General features: G+C 40.6%; 1 protein-coding gene across 2 annotated transcripts in view; it reads left to right on the top strand.

The window, feature by feature from the left end:
* The window catches only part of LOC136759446 (rab11 family-interacting protein 1), a 35,336-nt gene extending 13,057 nt beyond the window's left edge, over positions 1–22,279 (top strand). Inside the window, exons 2-6 of one of the 2 annotated variants that reach the window (XM_066714454.1) lie at positions 2,810–3,237; positions 3,513–4,356; positions 12,429–14,666; positions 17,371–17,467; positions 18,497–22,279. In XM_066714454.1, coding sequence (XP_066570551.1) covers positions 2,810–3,237; positions 3,513–4,356; positions 12,429–14,666; positions 17,371–17,467; positions 18,497–18,703 — 3,814 coding nt within the window. In that variant the 3' untranslated portion in view covers positions 18,704–22,279. The remainder of the gene's footprint in view (positions 1–2,809; positions 3,238–3,512; positions 4,357–12,428; positions 14,667–17,370; positions 17,468–18,496) is intronic. The other variant, XM_066714455.1, reaches the window with a different exon arrangement.
* The last annotated feature ends 1,467 nt before the right edge of the window (positions 22,280–23,746 follow it).

The raw sequence follows: 23,746 nt of genomic DNA, 5'->3' as shown, positions 1-23,746 counted from the left end.
AGCATTTGTAATTGCATACCTTCCTCCCTTTTCTACACAAACGCAATAATTCTAGGCTGTTTCTGTTTTTGATCTCCAAGAAGCATTAATTTTCCAGCAGTTTTCGGAATGAGAGAGCCATTATGGAGTGAGTGGTTCATTTTTTTAATTATTATTAAATTAGAGGTTAATGGGGTTTCTCTTTGCAGGATTAAAGGACTATTGTATCTAATCATTAACACAGATAATGTGCAAAAAGTTGACCATTGAAAGATGTGGCTTATTAACCATGACCTTATAACTTCCTCTGTTTAACTTAGTCCCAGTTCCTGTTGACTGCCACTAGTTAAAGGGGAACTGCACCCCAATATCTTGATTTGGCATATTTGAAACTATATATATTTATATATATTTATATTTATATGTGTGTGTATATATATATATATATATATATATATATATATATATATATATATATATATATATATATATATATATATATATATATATATATATATATATATATATATATATATATATATATATATATATGTGTGTGTGTAGATAATAGTCTGAAGTGAATATATATTTAGGAAAATTTGATTTTTGGACACACAGGCAGCTGCCATTTTCTCTCTAGCGGACAATCTCGTCTGAGACGAGCACGAGATAATGGCAGATCAGTGATTCTACAGAACATTGCATATTAATGTTGTTGTGATGTAAAAGGCATGTAATGAACCCTAATTGTCTTTGTTGGGGTCTAGGGTTCAAGTAGTGTAAAGCTGCCACCACCATTTATATACCATGGAGGTCTCGTTTAGTTCTTCTGGAAGCAGTTTAAACCACACACAACATCAAAAGTCCAAACTATTTTTTTTTTTTTTTTCTTTACTCCTTACGGTGCTTCACTATTCACATTCAATTAGGGAGGAGCTCCTGTATGAACACCCAATAAATATAGAAATAAGAACAGCAGTGAAAACTATGCTTTTAGGCAATATACAATCTTGTGATAAAATGCATGACCTAATAAGAATTCCCCAAATCAATCATTTTTCAAAAAGATAAAACCCAAATCCTAGATAAATCCCCTCCCCATTGAATATATATTCAATAACCACCCAGGCTAAATACTCTAATTTAGGATCTTTTAAATGGTATCATCAAAGATTAAAACATAGTGGGCTGTAAGTACTTTCAGGACATCGATGGTTATTTGGCAGGTGAGAGCGAACTAAGCATCAGGCTTAGCCACCCCCCCCCCCCCATTCCAAACAATACACCGCTTTTCTTGTTTTCCCCGTGGCTCTCACTCTTTTCCTGTCTTTGCAGGTTTATCACATTTACTAGTTGCTTCGATCGACAATAATAATGGAGCTCTCTTATTCAAATGGTAGTGCTTTGTAAGCCTGGTGTGGCAACAAAACTGCTTTGTACTTGAGGCTAGCCTGAAGGCAGAGTCTAGGGCTGCAGCTATGTCACGTTATTTACATAACCTCATTTTGAAACCCAGCAGCACTGTCAAAATGGTGCTGTGCATACAGTGAAAAAGTGTGCTGAAACGTGTCAAATTGTAATCTATACAGCCAACAGAATTAAGATGCAACAATTTGCGGTGCAGTTCCCCTTGTTTCTCATGCAAATATCATCTTGGAACCTACTGTAGAATTTAACAAACTGTAGGTTCAACTAATGGTAATGACTATTAAGTGTTTAAATCCAACAATACTTAATATTTAGAACTGTTGTCTAAGTAGGCCCATTTCAATTAAGAGGGTAATTATACTAACTTCCCAAATCCAGGTGCCCTAGTAAGATTGAACCTGTGTAAAATGACTAGTTTTATTAGCATCATCTTTTCACTTGCCTTTGATGTAGACCTATAGTTCCAAGATTTGACGTGTTTTCCCAGTGAATGGTTTTAGAAATCTAAAATGTAATTTCCTTTTTGTATGTTAAGTTTGGATTTTAATGGCTTCACAATCTATTATTTAGGGCCTTGTTACAATAATGCATTATAGTCCACAGGCTTTGTAAATGCTTATTGGGACCACTGCTGTTACTGCAAAGGTGTGATCTAAATTTTATCTAGGTACCAGAAATTTTCTGGTACTGCATAAACTGCCATGCTCCATTACCAGAGATAATTATAATTATAAAAGCTTAGTCGGAAGCCACTGATCTGTGACTAATTTAGGTCATTGAAGCGAACAGTTTTTCAGTTTCTTTCTGAATCGCACACTAAGGTTTATAGTATTCCTGTATTGTCTATAGTCCCTGGATGTGTATGGTTAAATACCTGCTTGTGGGGTTTCTGGCTTTTACTACTAATAGTATGATATGAGTTTAGTTTCTTCAATTGAACTGCTGTAATTTACAGAAGCTGCCCACATTATTCATGGACCTACACATGAAAGGGTTTTAGCAGGTGACATGTTGGTTTTATGCGCTATTTATCAATTTTAATCCCCTGATTTTTTTTTTTTTTTTTTTTTTTTTCCCCAAATTGCCCAATTAGAAAATCTGTGTACATTTTAGCCAGCAGTAAAAGTGGAATGATTTTGCAAGCAGTTTTTCCTTTATAAATGTACAAGATATAGATCCTGAATTAAATGCAAACATTAGCCCTTCTGTCAATCTACAAATCTTAGAGTGCCTACACCCCCAATTCTTGTTGACTTGACACCAAGTACCATGGCTGCTTTTGTGACATGTTTGGCATTTGCAGTTACTTCGCCAAATAAAAAATCATGTATTTGAGGTGTTCAGCCATTTGACTTTTAGTCCTGATCGGTCTTGCTCATGTAGTCTCACACCCTCCTTGCAGGTGGTTCGAGCTGGTGTCTAAGGATGGAAAGAAAGACAAGGAGCGTGGGGAGGTACTGGTGAATGTCCAGTTCACGCGGAACAACATGACGGCCAGCATGTTCGACCTCTCTGTGAAGGAAAAGCCACGGTCAGGCATCGGCAAGCTCAAAGACAAGATCCGTGGCAAGAAGAAGGATGGCTTCTCCGACTCGGTCTCCGCCATTGTGCCCTCCTCCCAGGTGCTGACAGACAGCGAGGGCGAGACGGAGAGCCAGACCTCCTCTCCTGGGACCAAGAAGAAGTCCAAGCTGAAGTCACTCTTCAGCTCCAAGTCCAACCTGCACCGCAACGTGTCTCAGTCCATGTCCACTCTGGAGACCCTCCCTGAGAAGAACTCCTCTCTCAGTGGCAGCCGCTCGTCCGGCCTCAACGTTGACTCTCCTGATGGTGAGCAGTTCTATCTCCATCTCCCTGTCTGTCCACCTCTGTCCATCTTTGTCCATCTCTCCCTCTAGCTCTCCCCTGCTGCCCTGAATTTATAAAGACCTTTTCATGTAAACTATTTCAAAGCTCTTCATCTCAACTTTTTCCTAGTTATTTGTTTATTACAATTTTTGATCCAGTAGAGAAATTGTGGAGGTAAATGTATATTTAAAATAAATAAATGCATGTAGAACCTTTCGTTCACTGATCAAGTCTCTTCTATTGTTCTCATTTTGCAGTGAAGAAGAAATTTAAATTCCTTACCCACAAGCGCGAAGGGAGCACAGACTCAAAGACCCGGGACCCCTTCTCCCTGCTGCGCCCCAAGCAGAGCACCCCCGAGCAGAACGTCTGCATCAATGGCAACCATGTCTACAAGCAAGAGCCTGAGTCCAGGACCTCTCTGGCAGGATCCAACCAGAGCCTGAACAGCATAGAGCAGGGCTCTATTGAGGATCTGCGCAGGCTGAGAGACAGGAACAATTCGGGCTCCTCTGCAGACTCCCTGAAAGGCTTCAGCCTGCCTTCCTACCGGGCCGAATCCCGAGAGAGGGCCTTGCAAGAGCAGCAGCTAAAGAGGCAAGAGGAAGAGGAGAAGCGTGCTGAAGAGAGGCAAGCCGAAGAGTGGCGCAAGGAGGAGGCCAGGAGACTGATTGAGGAGCGCAGACAGCATGAGGAAGCAGAGAGGAGGAAGATGGAAGAGGCCAAAAAGGCAGAGGAGCTGAAGCGGCAGGAGGAGGCCAAGAAGAGCGATGTCAAGGTGTCCTCACTTCTGGACAAGGTGATGCGGAAGAAGGACAATGGGAAGAAGGAGGAGCCCGAGAACTCATCTACTCCATCATTGGAGAACAACAAGCCCCAGGTTCTTCCCAGGAAGCTCTCAAAGGAGTTTGTGGAGGTGCCCCTGCCCAAGTCCCCCCAAAGTCCCTTTGATGACTTCTCTAAACACCCCTCTGCCAACTCCTTTGAAGAGATCCAATTGAAGCCGGAGTCCTTCAGCACCTTTGAGGAACCTGGGGTCAAGGGATCCAGTGCTCCCAGCTTCCCAAGTCGAATAGCCAAGGTGTCTGCAGTCAAGCCCAGGTAAGTGGACCTTGCTAAAATTGAGAAACTCGCTGTTAGTGTTGCAAAGATGTGAGCATTAGTTTTTACAAATTGAGGTAAAGGGGAAGTCAAACATTTTTGCAGCTAAAGCACCAAAGCGCTTTTGCTTTAATGGTAGTCATCTGCTTCCACCAGAGATTTGTTAATTCTTGTTGAGCTCCTGCAATATTTAAATTTTTAAAATCTGGAGCATTCAACGGCTTGAACAAGAATTAAGGATTGGGAACAGATGACGATTAATGCAGAAGTCTACCAACACTAACTTTTTCCCGTCTCATTCTGGAATGTTATCAGTGGGTCTCTAGATGGTGGCAGATTGGATTTCCTTAGGATTCCTTAATATGACCTGGAAGGCAAATGTGGCATAGGTTTTGGTTTTGTCAAATTTAAGGGTAGTTTGTAATGTACACCAGCATGCATAAGGTTTCGTTTAATGGGTTATTAATTAATTTTTACCCACTGCCTTCCTTCCTTGATGTCCAGTCCATCTAGCACCCACCCTGACAAATGCAATACTAACCCAAGTCAACCATTAATCATCCTACACTGCTGAGAGGGGAAATGACGCACACCTCTTTTCCTCTCCTCTAACGCTCTGTGTAACCCGTGAACTGTTGATGTTGTAGGTGGGAGGAGACTGTTCCCGGTATAATGTGAACGGTCCTAATCCTACAGTTCCAGCCCTTCTCATCAGAAGTACACAAATGACAGTTCTATATGTTGGTCCCCAGTAGGAAGGGCAAGATTTATTGACTTGTAAAAACTGATTGATTTAAAAAAATTCTGCATACATCTGTCCACTGGTCCATAATGGCATTGTGTAACCCAGGTTTTAAAGCACACTGTATTTTTAAGAGTAAGGCTGTCCAACCTGAAGCAAGCGTTTCATTATTTGGAAATTTGTGATGCTAATCTAGTATCGTAGTGAAATATTCTGGGTGTTTCCACACCCATGATATGACGCATGCCCAGTGAGATGAGTCTGTGAGTCTGGCCCTGATTGGGATCGGGAGTGTAGTTCTCATGGGCTGGTCTCTTGCATCACAAAGCAGACTTCCAAAGATGGTATTCATATTAACTTATTTAGCAGTATACTCCGAAGGCCATTGTTTTATTTTACTAGAGAAAAGTGTGGTTTGGAAATGTACAGGTACTTTTCTCTTTGGGCAAACTACAGGCAAACCCCCTTTCTTCAGTCAACGCATTATACGGGCAATTAGCCAACAGGGAATGCAGACCCCTGCAAATGCGTTTTTTTTGTTTTTAAACCCATGAGTGTTAATTCGAGAGACCCTGTAAAAGCCAAAATGTTGATTTTTGTAACACTTGCTGTGCTGTTTTTAGTTTTTCCTAAAAGGGTACCAACCCTGGTGTGTGCACAGAGCCAAGACACTTGTAGTGAGTTCCATGAACCCTGTGTGGATGTGTGGGTTGAGGCCAGTTTATTTTGCTCTCCCTGATCTCATGTGGTATGGATGACCGCCTTGAATGCCCTGTGACTGAGCACAAGGTTTCCTCTCAAACGGAGCCTGAGGTGGCCTGCTCTGGTGTCGGTGTGAGCGAGAGACATTTCTGTTTCCTGCCCTGAGATGCACCCCTCCCCCTCTCCCTGCTCTGTATTCAAATACCTCTCACCTCTGGCTCTGACCTTGAAGTGGTATTTTCCAATGGGCTCATGCTTTGTCAGTTATAGAGAATGAGCGAAACTCAAACCGGACAATCTGTTTAAATTTGGAACAGTTTTTATTGTAGTTTTTTCCAAGTTTTAGTATTTTGTATTGATTTAGCCCATTGTTTCAAATCATTGGCATTCCTCTGATATTTATCGTCTAACTTGTTGCAGTCTTGCCAAACAGTTTCACAAACCGCTTCTTGAAGTGTATTGCTGGGCTTTGTACAGGGATGGCAAAATACCCTGGCATCAGGCTTCTTAGCCTTATTGGCAAATTATACATTTCATAATATTCATTGTAATTTCCTTCTCAGCTGTGAGAAGTCTGAAGTTGTTTTGTTGGAATAGGCAAGGAAATCTTAGTGGAAGGAACAGCACGACACCATGCATTAAAATAAATTAAGGAATTTAAAATTGGATGACTTGATTCAGGGATTCGTTGGCATTTCGGTGTGTGTTAAGCTTTTGAAATGTCTCCCATTTGTATTCCAAGTATTGGGTATTCTGGTTCATATGCATTTGTGATTGAAGTACAATTCCAATGTAAAGAGAGGGTCGCAGTGTTTTGATTGTCCATATCCTGCATGATTATAATTTGCCCTAGTTTTTGAGTTTGAGCTGTCATGATCTCTAGTTCAGTTGGTCTCACTGCTGTAGCCACCTGATGAGCAGTCCTGTGGAGTGACGGATCAAATACAGATGCCATTTTAAATCTAGTGAACTGATGTGGTTTATTTTGCCATGCTGTGAGCAGTTTCAGAACCAGCATGTGTTGTCATTTTTATCATGTTCCTTGAAACACTGAAACTTATTAAAATAAGGTTTACAGACAAATACACGTTTAATTCTCTGGGGAAATCTATCCCATCATGTCAAATTTGTGTTGTAAATGTAAATGTAGATTATTTTTGTAGGTAAATGCACCAGGAACCTCAGGTTAAATAGTGATAAACATTTTCTTAACTTATGTGTTCATACTGTAGTATGCTGCCACTAAATGTTCAATCCTAATACAAATGCTATTTCAGTATGAATTTGCAATTGTGGCAGACGCAGTTCTGTTGTGACATAAGGGACTGAATCATCACAGAAAATAGCTGTCTACGTGAACATTTTTGCAGAAGTCTCTATCAAAACATACAAAAATACAAGAAAACAATTTCAGTATAAACTTAGGAGCTGCCAAAAAACATGGTTTGATTAGAACTGTGAAACCTAACATAATACAACAGATTATATAGTCAAGCCAAATCCAAGCTAGAACAAGTTCAGCAATTGAAGAGCAGGATTAAAATAGGCATTACTTGAGATGCTCAGCATCTATGGTTAGACGGCTGTGCAGTTCCCTTAATCAGGTCACCCTGGCTAAGGACGCCTGCCAAGAAATAGATAAAAATTATATAAATGCCAATCACAGCATGTAAATTATTACTAACAGTTGCTACAATGTTGCTTTTTTTCTCTTTAATGGTCTATGGCTGACATTTTCTTGCAAGTCTGAAGTTACTCATATCTGCTTTGACTTTCCCCTCTTCACTCACTGCCCTGCCCATTGCATTGCATACACAAGTTATGTGATCACCATTTAGTTTGTTGTGCCATTCCCAGTGATTCTCTGGGTGGCACCAAACAGGCAAAGGGTTGGTTCGGTGAAGGTGACTAATTGGGTGGTATGTGTACGCTCACGTTTGTGTGCATTTCTGTGGCTCTGTGGGTTTGGCTTCCAATCCCTTGGTTGGTGCTTATTAACAATTATCACGCTGCATTGGACAGTGTGCTATATTTCATCTTAGTTTGATGGAGGCTGAGAAAGTGTTTTACCCCCTGGATGCAGAAAGATTCTCAGAGCTCACCTGTTTTGTGACGCTTGCCACCGAGATTGAATTTAACTGAAAAACTAGAGTTCCCATCCATCTTTGGTATGTAAATGAAGGGGAACCATTTAAAGTTGCCTTAATCAAATTCCCTGTGTGCAGGTGACAACAAAACATCATGTGTGTTCCTGTTTTTAGATAAGGCTATGGTTACTTTGAAAGTGCAGTTGATGTATATCCTCCATAAACAGCAGGCATTTATGAGATGCCCGAGACATTGTCAGGGTTAGGGAAAAGAACATTTCAAATGATTAGTGTGTGTGTGTGGTGTGTGTGTGTGTGTGTGGTGTGTGTGTGTTTTTTGTATATTTTATATATAAAATATACACTCACCTAAAGGATTATTAGGAACACCTGTTCAATTTCTCATTAATGCAATTATCTAATTATCTAATTATCACATGGCAGTTGCTTCAATGCATTTAGGGGTGTGGTCCTGGTCAAGACAATCTCCTGAACTCCAAACTGAATGTCTGAATGGGAAAGAAAGGTGATTTAAGCAATTTTGAGCGTGGCATGGTTGTTGGTGCCAGACGGGCCGGTCTGAGTATTTCACAATCTGCTCAGTTACTGGGATTTTCACGCACAACCATTTCTAGGGTTTACAAAGAATGGTGTGAAAAGGGAAAAACATCCAGTATGCGGCAGTCCTGTGGGCGAAAATGCCTTGTTGCTAGAGGTCAGAGGAGAATGGGCCGACTGATTCAAGCTGATAGAAGAGCAACTTTGACTGAAATAACCACTCGTTACAACCGAGGTATGCAGCAAAGCATTTGTGAAGCCACAACACGTAGCCCATCCGCCTCAAGATTGTACAACAGCAGAAGACCCCACCGGGTACCACTCATCTCCACTACAAATAGGAAAAAGAGGCTACAATTTGCACAAGCTCACCAAAATTGGACAGTTGAAGACTGGAAAAATGTTGCCTGGTCTGATGAGTCTCGATTTCTGTTGAGACATTCAGATGGTAGAGTCAGAATTTGGCGTAAACAGAATGAGAACATGGATCCATCATGCCTTGTTACCACTGTGCAGGCTGGTGGTGGAGGTGTAATGGTGTGGGGGATGTTTTCTTGGCACACTTTAGGCCCCTTAGTGCCAATTGGGCATCGTTTAAATGCCACGGCCTACCTGAGCATTGTTTCTGACCATGTCCATCCCTTTATGACCACCATGTACCCATCCTCTGATGGCTACTTCCAGCAGGATAATGCACCATGTCACAAAGGTCGAATCATTTCAAATTGGTTTCTTGAACATGACAATGAGTTCACTGTACTAAACTGGACCCCACAGTCACCAGATCTCAACCCAATAGAGCATCTTTGGGATGTGGTGGAACGGGAGCTTCGTGCCCTGGATGTGCATCCCACAAATCTCCATCAACTGCAAGATGCTATCCTATCAATATGGGCCAACATTTCTAAAGAATGCTTTCAGCACCTTGTTGAATCAATGCCACGTAGAATTAAGGCAGTTCTGAAGGCGAAAGGGGGTCAAACACAGTATTAGAATGGTGTTCCTAATAATCCTTTAGGTGAGTGTGTATGTATGTATATGTGTGTGTGTGTGTGTGTGTGTATATATATATATATATATATATATTATATACATAATGATTCTGTAAAGAATAAAAGCAATCTTTGCCCAAAAGCAGGAACTTTCCACTGAGTAAAATAGCAGCCTTTGTCTTAGCAGCCATACTAACAGACCACAAAACAGGAAGCTCTCTGAATAATAGAAAATGACAGATCATAAGAACATTTATAATGAAAATACTGGAAAAAATTACACCTTCCCAAATAAGTGATGGAGAATTTTATGTGACTGGATGTGTACAGTTTCAGATCAATGCAGTGGCTCTGGGTGAGAGGGGAAAATTAAAAAATCTTGACCTGAAAAGTTTTGGCCTACATGTGTGGATATTGCAGTTGCAGATTGTAAGAGAATCATTGACATGACTAAATATTAACACGTGATATTTATAACACTCATTTGCAAGATACTAACGCGTCATGTCTGAGACTGTGTATATCGGCTTCATACAGTAGTGGGCCAATGCTATAGTGGTTATGAAATTTAGAAGCATGTCAAAAATCTCAACAATGTTAGCTGTGGATCACTTCCAAGAGTTAATTTTTTATTTAATTTCCATCCCCCAAAAACACACCTGCATGCCCATTTTATGATGCGATTGATTCAAAGAAGTCAAACTATTTAAAGATTTTAAAATGTTTGATTTTTAATAAGTCGCTGTAACAGTCAAATGCAAGCAGTAAGTTTAAATAAGAGTTAAGGAGATTTCAATGAAGCTGTCCCTGGCTCCAAGCTGGCAGCTGAAATCCTTTCTCTTCTGCTTGGGTGGCTCCAGGCACTGACTTGGAGGTCACAGAGGGATCTCATTAGCTATAGTCCACTAAGTTAATTCTTTGAAATAATGCTTACTGTGATTTATAAACTGATAAGATTGAGTTTGATGCAAGTCATTCCCTAACTACAGCCATTAAACTGCAGGTTTAAGCTGCAGGCTTAAAATACATAATCTGTCTTATTTTTAACTATGCATTAAGGTTAGAAATTAAACTTTAGAATTGCATTTTGTGAGGAACAACTAGAAAGGATGCTGCATTAAGAATTAATTTGAAAGTACTGTCTGCTCATCATAATTATTTATAATTATTATAGTAGGTAACAAAACTTGTTTGGATTTTTGACATTCTGCTTCATACACATTGCCCAATATGGATTGCTTAATGTTTTTCAGTGATTTTGCTTTAAACAATGCGGTCTTTTCACTCCACAGAACTACTGCATACCTTCTGTGATCCAGTTTGAGGTCTTTGTGGCATTGTTAGTCTAGGTCCATATACAGGGGATTTTACAGGGGAACTAGCTCAGTACCAAAAAGTACTTGATTTTTATATGTTCTCGTGTGTAAGTAAGAGGGTATAAGTAAAGCATATTTGATTTTTTTTTTTTTTTTTCCATTCCATTTTGATCAACGTTTTCAAACTTTAAAGTATGTCCTTCCAATACAATCATTGCTACTGTAAATAACCCAAAGTAGAGCTCTTCTGTGTTTCAGGATGTGATGCTTCAATACTTACCACTTGGCAGAAAATACTACAAGAGCACAGGATTTGTCTTCCCTGCAGCAGCTCAGGAAATAATTCTGTTCAGTGGTAGTGTGACCATATGGCTCTGTGTTCACCGAGATACTTTTAGACAGGACTTGACTGAAAATTAGCCTTTAAACTGAAAGGTGTTAACATGTTAATTGGACATTTATACCGTTGCCAAATTGAGTCCTGTTGTATTGTAATAAATACATGGAATAAAGGCTCATAACTAGTTTTTATTAGTCTTGTTTGCCATTATGAATGATAAAGTTGCTGTTTGTATCCTGTTGATTTAAAGTTATTATAAATCCGAAATGTAATGGTTATCCCCCGACATACATCGTCTTGTATCGTTCCACCCTTAATTCGGTAACATTAACTGAGCTTTTAAACTTAACCGTTTATGGTTTACTCCTGAATTTTCACGATTGCTTTGAATAGGGACACTTAAGTTTACAGCTTAAGAGTAAGTGCCCCCTCATTAAATTGCCATTCATTTGACAGATCATATTTTTTGTAAATGTTTCAGAAGTATATTTTTATTTTTGGTTAAAATTGATTGTCTGGAGCCACACTGTCCATTTTAACATTGCGTTCATGGGGAAAATCTGTCTTGACTAATGTTGCTGGTCTCGGAACCAAATTCGATGTAACTTCGAATAACTGTATTGATAATTTTCCAATAAACACATTGCACACAGGCATAATGGATGTAACTATGCACTGTATTTTGTAGGTTTTGGGTTCCCATTAACTATACTGTATAATACTGTACATTTTATACACCCCCCTTGGTGAAGGGGTCGGCTAAATAAAACAAAGGCGAAGTCTGTCCTGAAAAAAACTAACCTTGCTTGGCTACTTGCTTCATGGCCGGAATGAACACATGATCGGTTTTACCTGTTGGCTGAGCTTCTAAATTAAGCATCACCACTAATCTCAAGGTGTAACGCTGTTAATGTCTTACTGTAATAATTAGCCTATGATGTGTGTAATAGTGTTTTCTTTAGTTACTTTAAAATCCCGTCCCAATGTATCCTGGTGAACAGGGAGCCATACAGTCACCGTACCACTGAACACAATTCCCGTGCTCTAGTCTTTTCTGCTATCCAGGAAGTGTTGAAATGTAACATCCTGAAATGCAGAAGATCTCTTTGGGCTTTTTACAGTAGCCATGATTTAAGATCAGTTATACTTTTAAGTTTTCAAAATGACAAAAATGATGGAAAGGAACAGAAAAATCGCAAACCAACCAATAATTTTTAGGACTGCACTAGTTGCCCTTTTAAGCTTGGTGGGACAGTTGGACATACCGGGGGTACAGGGAGAGCACTATGCGCAGGCACTGACCTGCAGGCCTCTTTGTTTTTGCTCCCTTTGCAGATTGTCCATGTCTCCGAAGGCTGAAATCAAAAAAGGCCCTCTCCCCTCCCTTCCCACCAGCCCTGGCTCCCTTGCTAACCACCCCCATTCAACTTCCCCACCCTCCACCCCCAGTTCTCCTTTCGGTAATCCCCCATCCGAGTCCCCCAACCTCTTTGCCAGCCTGCACACCTCTCTTGCTCCACCCAAGGCCAGAAGAGATTCCAGGGACTCAGTCAGTGGCAGCAATGAGAATCTTGCCACAGCGGGTTTGCCTCCCTCCCCGACTGACAAAAAAAGAACCACTCCCTTACCCCCTGGGGAACCTCAGCCGAAACCTCAAACTCAACCCCCAACACCCACCAGCACTGAGCTGGACAACCCAGAACCAAACCGGCCTAAACCCGCTCCACGGTCCCTCACCAGTAAAACTGCTGCTCTGAGTGGGTATTTGCATCCCATCACTGAGGTGGAGGTCACGGGCAATGCAGAGTCCTCCAGGCCCCAGAAAGACAAACCATCTGTCCGCTCCCCTCCAGATTATGATACCCTGTTTCAAAAGAAAAAGCATGGGGTAAAGGGCCAGCTGCAATGGGACCAAATCGTGGCTGAAATGGGCCAGCGAAACCGAGAACAGCCATCTGTTCTTGTAGGACAGGAGATGAGTGTGGACGGGCCTGATACAAGTGTGGTTGACCCCAAACTGCCAACACACCATGAACTAAATCCTGAAGGCAACACTGGAGGAGAGCTGAATAACAGCAGCCCTGAAACAACCCCCACTGTAACATGGAGGAGATTTGGATCAAACAACGCTCTAGGTTCTTCTTCCAAATCCACTGGTCTTACGACGACCCCAGATGTTAGTGGAAAATTCAGTGAGAGTACTAGCCCTAATAGTCCTATCAAAGACCAAACAAAACCATTTGGAGAAAAGTCCAGGTTCTCGGGAAAGGAGAGTGAATTTACCGTGAAGGATCCATTTGATGTAGCTAAAATTTCATCACCAAAGGAAATACTGTCTCCTTCTGAGAGAAGCACCACAGATCTGTTCTCTGCAAAGCTTAAACGGGAAGCATCTGATAAAGCTAAGGAGGCACCTCCTGTAAAAGCCAAACCAAAAGATACTAACCGAGGGTTAAGGGAAAAAACACTGCAAGATGAAATCACTGATACGAACACTGACACCGTATTTTCAAGACGATCACTTTATGAAGGAAAAGATACCAAAGTATTAGCATCACAAGCTTCTTTTGAAAAAGATGTCAAAGTATTAATGCCAAAGGACAATCTAATAACTAGGGAAACTGACCATACCAATACCAAAGAGACAAAACCAATAAACACTTTGGAGTTATTGGCAAAAGCAAAGGAAAAGGAAAATGTCAGCGTGAGACTCAAGCCAACGTCTGCTAACGCAAATCCTCAAGATGTGACCGGTGGCCTCCGTAACGAGAACATTAGGAAGGTACCTTCATTGGAGGAGGAGAAGGTTGATCCTTTTTCCAAAGACCTGTTCTCCATCACAGGTGAGCAGTCGGTAACTGATCAAGGTCTTCAAGGTATGGACAAGAAAGAGCACTTAAAGGACAAAAAGACTGATGAATGGATGCTGACGGCAGATGACCTTGACAAAATCTTGGAACTAAAGGACCAGACTGAACCGTTTGACAGCCTGTCACTTGAGAAAGATGCCAGCAACTCCCTCACCCATTTTGGAAAGAAGCCAGTTTCAGAGAAGGAAACGGATGACCTCTTCTTAAATTCTAAACAGACATCACAGAAAAAGGTGGAGGAGGTCTCCCCTAAAGAAGACAAAAGCCAGCATGAGGTCAAATCTAGCCTTTTGAGAGAGGTTTCAAACAAGAAAAAACAGGCACCACCACTTCCTCCTTCAAAAGAAGACCTCCCTAAAGACGGGATGAGCAGCAGCACTTTGAGCTCGGCGCGGACAAGAGGAATGAAACCAGAGAAGGATGGCATAACGGACAAGGACGGGAAAATGGAATTGCCAAGCACTGAGCAGCGATTGGAAGATCGCTTCTCTCCCTCCTCTCCCCCATCCTCTAACATGTCCCACTCCTCTCTCTTGCCCCCCTCCCCTGGTCTTCAGAAGAAGGCGGTCTCGGAGAGCTCCCCCAAGCCCGGCGTCGGAGGCAAGACCCTGCTACGTGCCTGGGTTTCACCCTCGGAGGCACAGCCAATTGCAGCGCAGAGCAGCGGCGAGATAGGGGGCGGGCAGACCTCTGGGCAGCGCAGGTGAGACCAGATCTCTCCCTCTATCATTAGTGGAGGCATGCTTCACACGTAGCCCACTCACTCCTGGGGAACAAAAAAGTGGATCTTCAAATCTAAAGGCACCTTCCAAGCATGGTGATTGCATAGCTGTGATCACTCAGGTCAGATTTGTAAAACGGGAAGATTTTGTAGGTGGACATTATTGATGATTATACATTTTACAGCTACCTGGACTGTGGACAACCAGTATTTTATAGTAAGTGCATCTTCCTCTTAGAACAGGTTACAGTCACAAGTTTGCAGTTTTGTCTTTTATTTACGGTCTTGTCAACCTCCTGAAGCCATTTCTTATATTTAAGCCTTTGATTTGTGTCAGGGGTCCAGGGGGTAAATAGGCTAACAAGTGGTTCTGACAAACCCGGCCTCTGGAAAGACTTCTTAGCTTATGCTGGGTGGTGTATGAGAACCAAATGAGTTCATCCAGAAAATACTTTTTTTTACTTCATTCTGAACTGAATTTAGGCAATTTACAATCTAAGCAGAAATTGCAGCAGTGAATTTCACAGAAAACAGGATGAGGTAAGAAACCTAAATAACAGGAAAACTTGAAGGGGTAAATCCAAAGCCACCTTGCAGGAAATGCTGTGCTCTAACCCTTGTCCAGTTTGATTCCCTGTGGTCTCTTCCCATGGCATTGTACTGATAGTTGCTGCATTACTGCCAAGTGCTTTGTGAGCTATGGAAGTGCAGTTGAAAGATGATAATGGGGTTATGCTCGGACGCACACGCTGATGCTCGGGCACTATCGCTCTCCGTTCCCTTTAGGCACACATAGTAATTAGCCTTCACTGAGATTCATTGCTGCCAGTACAGAACAAATAGATCCTCAGTTCAGGGTCAATAGCTCATAAGCAGCTCTTCAATTCTGCAATGCAAACCTGGATGGGGTAACTGGCAAATTTCCACCCTTTGTAGACCTAAAAGAAGCACTCCAGTATTGAAGTGTGAAGTATTTTGGCACAAATTTGCTAGCCCAGCTCCTCCTGACAACATAGTTAATGACAGGGATGAACTAACAAAGCAGGTTTTTCCTCTTCCAGTTTACAGAATGTAGAGATTCCTTGGGTGGTGAAAACTTATGCACTTTTCCACATTTTGTTACAGCATGGAATCAATGTGTGAGCATTTTGCCATTGATCAACACAAAAAAGTGTAGAATATCAAATTGAAAAACCATTGTTCTAAACTTACAAATATAAATAAGAAAATGGATTGCATACGTTTTCAACTGTTTGCTATGCAGTTTTACCATTTCTTAGGACTGTGCTCTGGGGAATATGCAATGCCTTAGAATTGTTCTTGTATTCTTACTGATTGGTGCTTTTGAAGAACCTTACCCCGGATTTGTTAGAAATGTTCCTTTGTCTTCATTATGTAGTTTTTCTTAGGAATTTCCCAGACACAGGTGTATTTAACCTGAAATCATGTGATGCACCTTAATTCAGGTGGACTCCATTCAATTAATTGTGACTTCTAGTGACAATTGGTTGCACCAGGGTTTAGATGTATGTGAATACTTATGCAATCAATTTTTTTTACTTATTTTTATAATATCAGTTTGATTATTATGGACTTTTTGTGTTATTAGTGGCAAAAACTCCCAATTGAATCAATTATGATTCTGTGTTGCACTTGCTTAATTGCTCTTCTGATTATTTGGAGTATTCATTGCTATAGTTGTATAATGAGCTGATTCTAGGAAGACATCCCAAATTCCTGTTGGAAGTTACTGATGAGTGGTTCTTTTAAACTCCCAAGCCTTCATCCATTCCATAGTGTTTCTAGTCTCTGGTCCTCGGGTATCTCTGGTGTCTCAGGTTTTTGTATGTCTTTAAATCCTAACATTTATTATATCTGGGAAGACTTTAATTGAGCCAGTTAAGCGAAGTTTTGGCACTTAAGCCCAGGTAGGATCAAAAGTAATTGGGACTTAAGCTGGCTAACACTTTTTCATTCTAGTATTCATCCTAGTATTGTCAAATGGTGTACACATTGCAATGGCTTTTAAGGTAATGCAGAGTTGAAGGAATTAAGAAGTTTTCTTCATATGCTTACGCGTGTAGTTGACTTTCAGATGTGTTGGAGCAAATACCTTGCTGACTGCATGTTGAATGTAGCAATTTTGAAGACTGATTCAAAGATGGGCGATTCGTCTCTTGGAAGCAGATGTCACTTACCTAGCGTCAAGGACTGGATGTTACCAGTGGCAATCATTAACTCATTAAGCCCAGTGTTTGTACAAAGAAACAAACCTTTGGAACATTGGTTTTGGTTTCTTACACACACAAATTCTCCAGGGGCAGAATTCAATAATGGTAAATTAAGTGCAGTATCCAGCTTATCTGAAAGCCCAAATCAAAAGTTTTTGATCTTCCTAAAAGTACAAATCTGTGTCCTATTGCAGTTTATTTTTATTGTTAGCAGCCACTTGATCCTATTAAACAAAAATGTGATGATGGTACAACTTCATAATTTGTGATTCGGGGGTGGGGTCAAAGTTTTGATTTAGTCTAGCCCTTTAGAATAACCTGGATGCACAGTCAGTGCTTTATTCATGGAAATGGCGAAAGGCTGGTAAGGTGTTGGAAGGTTGTCAACCCCTGCTATGCACAGCTGTCATTACGTGATGCCCTGATGTGTGGATCTCTACTTCTCTCTCCCACAGACCCCACCCTGTGAAGCCCATGAACTCTCAGGATGGCCAGCTGCTCTCCAGCACCGCCCTGGGGGGTGTGTGGGAAAACATGGCAGGGAAGGCCAAGGTATTGCCAACAAGGCTTTTATCACTCCACTTGAGGTGGCACAAGTAAAGAAAACATTACTCAGCAGCAGGAATATTGCACCTCAGACTTGCTGCACTGTGAGTTTGACCAACATTGGAAATTTAGGCACACAAATGTATGTCTGTTTTAATAAAATGTGGTGTGTTTTTGCAGTTTTTCCAATAATTATAATGAATGGTGGTCGTTGTATATTAGATTAACTGTGTATTCATGCTACTTGACAAACCTTGATCTTTTGCACACAGCTACAGTACATACACTTAATTAGTGTGCTATATCACTTTAACGTTTATCATTGAAGTTGCTTTATCCCTGCCAGCACTGCTAATCAGTTGGTAGGAGTATAGACTTTGGCATTATTTTAAGTTCTATGAATGTTAAACAAAACTGAGAAACTATGAATGTACCTTCTGTGTTTTATCCGATTGCACTGACCACTGAATATATAACAGTGTTTACGGGCTGTCGAGTTCAGAGGGACATTGGCTCCCTCCCAGCTCGTGTGAAACATCAGCACATTCCAGGGCTGTGTCTGACCAGCGGGCTGGGGCTCAGAGATGGCAGTGCCAGGCTAGAGATGAGGGACTCGGGGTTCGCAGTGGGAAGTGGTGAAAAGGTTGAGGGGGGGGGGACAATTGTATGGAATGTTCTCTGCATTTTGCTGGTTGTAAAAAGTTAGTTTCCGTGGCAATCACCAGGCCATGAGGATGAGGCCACTGGAAACCCCCCACATGGTGGAAGAAGTTGAAGAGGACACTAGGGAGGTGGAGGGATGTTGTTCTCGAGCTTAAGCAACAGGGAGTTAGAGCCGAGTGTGGGAGGGGATGAGATTGCGAGATTGTTTCATTAGTTCAGAATGAGGGAGTATGGTAGAAGCAGAGATTAAATCCGAGGAACTGGAAGAGAGGCACCGTGTGGCTCAGACGAGATCAGACCATGTTGAAGACCGTTCTATAAAGAACAAAGTCTCCTATTCTCCCAATCTTAATGTTGTCCCTATTTCTGCAGGTGGGCAACTCCTCCGGCAACTCCCCGTACTCCCAGCTCACCCAGGAGGAGCTGGTCTCATTGGTGGTGAAGCAGCAGGAGGAGCTGGGCAAGAAGGACAGCAAGATCCTGGAGCTGGAGGACTACATCGACAACCTGCTGGTGCACGTCATGGATGAGAAGCCCAGTATCCTGCTGGCTATGAGCAAGACCAAGAAGGCCATGTGAAACATCGGAGGCAGGAGCCACTTGGCACACGCTTGGGCTCCCCCCACCTAAATCACTCCTTTTCCTCCATACCCTCTCCCTCCTCCCTCTTTATCACATGCACTTTATCTTCAACGAGACATCAGATTATCTGATACAGATGGTTCCTGCACCCAGTAAAACTTTTTTCTTCAAACCTTTTTTAATCATGTGTAGAGATGCAGCATTAGTACATCAATATAGAATACTTTGGGGAAAACTTTTTCTTGATTTAATACCATATAATTTGCAGTACTGTTAACTTTTTTTTGTCACTATAAGACTATTATAATCACACTCTGCACACAATGGTGTACAGTAAGTCATACTCTGCTTTTTTCAGATTTTAAACCCAGATGAGTCTTCCTTTTAGATTGAATTGTGTGAGAAGATCCCTATGTGGGACTATGTAATAGAAACCCAAATCAATATAGTTTTGAAACAACATACTCTTTCAGAAATGGAAGAACAAGTTATTGGTATATGTATTCTTATTCAAGATCATTTCTTCAATCAAATTTTAGATCCTCTTTCTCCAGAATTGTCATTTGTGTGGCTATAATTCCCTTCAGGAAATCATGTTTAAATAGTCTTGAAGAAATATATGGGTTCGTAGAATGTACATGGATTTAATATATTTGGGGGTGATGTTAAACTAAGTATGTATTGTTACTCCAGTTCAGCTTGTTGTTTTTGAATATCAGAAGCCTTAAAGTTATGCTAGTAGGCTTGTATCATGGTGGAAATTAAATCGGCCTGGTTTCAGATACTGGGGCACTATCAGACACACACACACACTTGAACACTTGAGCCAAGTGTCCTAAACTTACCTTTCTCAATGCCTTACTTTTATACCCATGTACTAAAACCAGGCACAATTATAGTATCTAACTTTTATATGTATAAACAAATGTTGGTTACACGTGTTTTATCAATTAATGTTTATTGATCAATCGGATTAAAACAAGTATTTTATTTAAATGCATTCTAGAATGTCACCATTTGATTTTGGTTGTGGTGACTGAATATATTTTTATAGGTCTCTAGTTCACTTTTTTTTATACATGTACTTCTGTTGGTAATAAGCTTTTGAAGTATTGTCTGTACGAAGCTGTGAATCAGACTTGCTTTGAAAGGCACTGTGATGAAGTCCACCGAAATGGCTTGGTTTAAAGTTAAAGAGGGGTTGTAACTTGTGTAAGTGGCACATGCAAAAATAAACGCTAGGATACCTCTAAGCCATACCAGATCCCAGTACATCTTTTAAAATCTCCTGTCAAAGCCTAGGTAATGATTAAACAGATTTAAGGTCTCACCCCCCACATTGCCAGCTTTGTGTTGAGGTGGAAATGCAAGTTTTTCTGTCCTGTTTTTTTATTTATTTTTTATTTATATGCCTCCCTTATTGAAAAGCTTGCTTGTTGTGGAAAAAAGGTGGGGGTTGTACATGTGGGAGGCCATACCAGCCTTCATCTGTAACTTCCTTTGTCTGGGTGACTGGGCTGACTAAGAATGAATTCTTCAGAATTGAACTTCACTACCTTCCCCAACAAGCGTCTTTTTAAAGGCCAAAAATGGGAATTGCATTAGTTTTGGAATCAAGTTTTAAAATCTGCTAACGGGTCCGCGTTCGGTCCAGCCAAATCCTTGGCAGTGTTGGCAGATTGGCAGATATTCTGATGCGATAGTGTGCCCTAAAATGGGAGAGAGGATGCATAACAAGCCTGAGGTAGATTTAAGACCATCTTGCTTGGCCTATTAAATGAAAGCACTGGGATTTGACAAAACTTGTACCAGACTTCTCACCAGCTGCAAATTCAGAGAATCGCATGCTAGCCAAAAATCCCAGAATCTTATGGGTCCTCACCTCGTGTGCCTACGGTGAATACACAGCCTAAATAAAACACTGTGAAAGCCGAGCCTCACTTACACCAGTATATTCAGAGTTGAAATCATGTTATTTGAAATCATACCCTATTTGCCTGCTTTGAGACCACGTGAAATGGGCTGCTGAAATGTATTTAAACAGTTCATTATGTGGAATTAAAAATGTACCTTTTTTTTTTTTTTTGGGTCATTGTTACCTTTTTGGTTTTGTGAAAAACTATTCTATTTTTAAGCATTATAACTTTTTTTTTCAGTAACTTAGAAATTATTAAATCTTAAAACTGCAAAAAGCATCTTGCATTTTAAAGCATGCAAACATTGTGGAGGAGGATTGTGAATAATAGGGTTTATACATCATTATTACATTAACATTTGAGGGTAAGTCATTATTAGTGCTGTACTTGCTTGAAAGCGAACTTCTATTTGGTAAACTGGGTTTTCCTTTTTTGTTAAATGTTGCTTCAATAGAATGTGTATATTACAAATAGCAGAAGATTTTGAATAATACTCTATTTTGTAGATCTTCAAATCCTACAATAAAAAGTGGCTACCTTTTATACAGTGCCTTGGATACACATTTTGGAAGAAATGCCTTCTGAATTTTTTTTTATTTTCATTGGGTGGGGTGGGGGGGGGGCAAGGTGACCATTCCAGAAAAAATACTGTGGAGATCCTGTACACAATATGATGCGTTAACAAAATATTGGGGAAAAGGCTTTTGTGTTCTGGTGTGTTTTTGAATTCTGTCGGGCTGTCCTGTGATGACAATCTGCACTGTTGCTGATGATACTATGATTGTTACAGGAATAAATGCAGACTTATGACCTTTTTCTTGATGGTGAATGAATGAATACATTTTCATGCTAAGGAAGTTGATGCAAGGTACTGCAGTATTGAGGATTTGAGAAGATGACCATAAAGCGAACAGCATAGGTCTTGGCTCCTTACATTAGGATCTGTTAAACCTTTCTGTTTGGGGGACCTCTTTCCTAACTTGGATGCTCAAATATGGGCATCAAATATGTTGGTTATCCTAAATGTAAAGCATACCACTCTGGTCAAATCGTAGTGCTGATCTTAATATACAACTGGACTGCAACTTCAGAGAATCCCACTAAACTCCATGTATCAGTGGAGTTTGTGGATGATGGACCGCAGGACTGTTGATCTGTAAGTCTTGCATGAAAACGGTTCTAGGTTGAGAATCGCTGTCTTCGACCCAGATGGGGTTTGTATTAAATATTGCACAATGGAAATAATTTCTACCTTGAAATAATATAAAAGTTTGAAAAGGCTTAATGTTTACATCTGGGGTCTGATGTTTGTTCAAATATTCAATATAGCACCTCCATTTGATTTCACTTCTCCTTATGAAGGATTGTAGTATTTAACCAAATGCTTTTAATAGCTTTGAACTGTATAGTGGGTTATTTACTTGATCAGGGTGACGTTTACTTGGTTCTTTCAGTGGCTGATATAATGCATTGGGAGAGGCGCTGATTTTTATTTTTTGTTTTGCTTTTGAAATGTTTAAGATCTTCCTCTGAAATTGCTTCCTCTCTTGAGAATGGAGTTGTATACAATGTTACTGTGCACCGAATTTCTAATGTATATTATGAAATCCTTAAATTCTTACTTGTAAATCTGAATAAAAACCTTTTATATTCTGAACGGTTTCCATTATTTTGTGTTGGAGAATTCAGTGCTTCAGCATGCATTTTCAACAAATTGCCTGCCAGTAAACCTCAGTGCATTGCCCACTGCATCCCTTCAACTATAGATTTTTGGTAAGAATGTAGTTTGGCCAATGTCTAATTGTCTGGAGTGGGTTGAGTAGAGAGGTCTAGAGCAAGACTTAAGATCTTTTGCTATTTATTTAAAATATCACACAATTCAAGGTTTGGTACCTAAACAAACCCCTTGAGGCCAGGGAAGAGATGTGCTTAAGTTATCTAAAGAATCCAATCCTTGGGACCGTGGAGGCAGGCAAGCTGGAGCAGCAGTCAACCATTCATAACTCTATTGCAAAAGGGGTAAAGTAAACTGCATAACACAATCCCAATTTTCCCACAATCTCCCTTCTCCTCTTTCAATCCCTCTGCTTCCTTAGATCTACAATTCCATATATATATTCCATATTCCAATTCCATTCTACCCCTTGTCTTCTGTACTCCACTACCGCTAGCCGCTTGACTTCCTACACCCACTCAGGACATGATGTAATCCAAAGAATGGGAGACCCTGTGAGAACTGTGGGAACAAACTGGCAAAGTGTGGTGCAGACAGTGATTTAATTCATTGAGCCCCACAACTTCAAAGTGAGCAATGACTGACCCAAGTTGTACCCATTCTGGAGAGCTGGACTCCAAAACAGGAAATTAATACAAATTTCATACAATTCAAAGTGCCAAATAGACAGTTCTCTACTCACTGCTGCCAGGTGGCACACATCACCACCCCCACCCCCCGGACTATTTAATCATTTTAGTCTGAAAACAAATAAATCCATTAAAAATAAGATTAAATAAGTATCAGGATATGATGTGCTCGCTTAAACAAAACGTAACTAGTGCATTGTTTTAGATGTGAAAATTGATAACAGTTGACCTTTTCTGTGACTGGAAGCATTTAGAGAACCACCCAACATACAACAAGGCAGTTTGTCTATTTCCCCTTTGCAAAAGACAATGCATATGATTTTTAGTGGTATTATGAAAAACGAATTAAAATATTTCCTTTTATGTTAGTGTGTGTGTGTATGGGGGTGTAGTTTCACACATTGTTGAATCATTTGAGTATGGATGATAAGGCTAAGAGAAGACATCAACAATGTTTCTGTGGGAGGCTGATGTGCTTCTCGTTTTGACTTTGAGAAATACAGTTGGGAACTGCTTAGTTTTCTGCTTTCTAGGACATGTATTTAGTCATAATTGCATGCACCTGACTTCACTATTGTGCGACAGAGAAAACACCTTATGTGCATATTATCCAAGGTATTAACATTATTTATTTTAAAATATCTAGAATTATTTAACGAAGAAGAAAAGGCTTATATGACGCAGCGGTAACTTGCCGCAACAGACCCTGTGGATTTAGATGGAAGATTGAGTTACTCTGTCGCCCTCTGGTAGTTTGGCA

This window comes from Amia ocellicauda, chromosome 9, assembly GCF_036373705.1.
Source record: "Amia ocellicauda isolate fAmiCal2 chromosome 9, fAmiCal2.hap1, whole genome shotgun sequence".
NCBI lineage: Eukaryota > Metazoa > Chordata > Actinopteri > Amiiformes > Amiidae > Amia > Amia ocellicauda.
The sequence above is the reverse complement of the archived record's forward strand: the minus strand, read 5'-3'. Positions and strand labels throughout refer to the sequence as shown.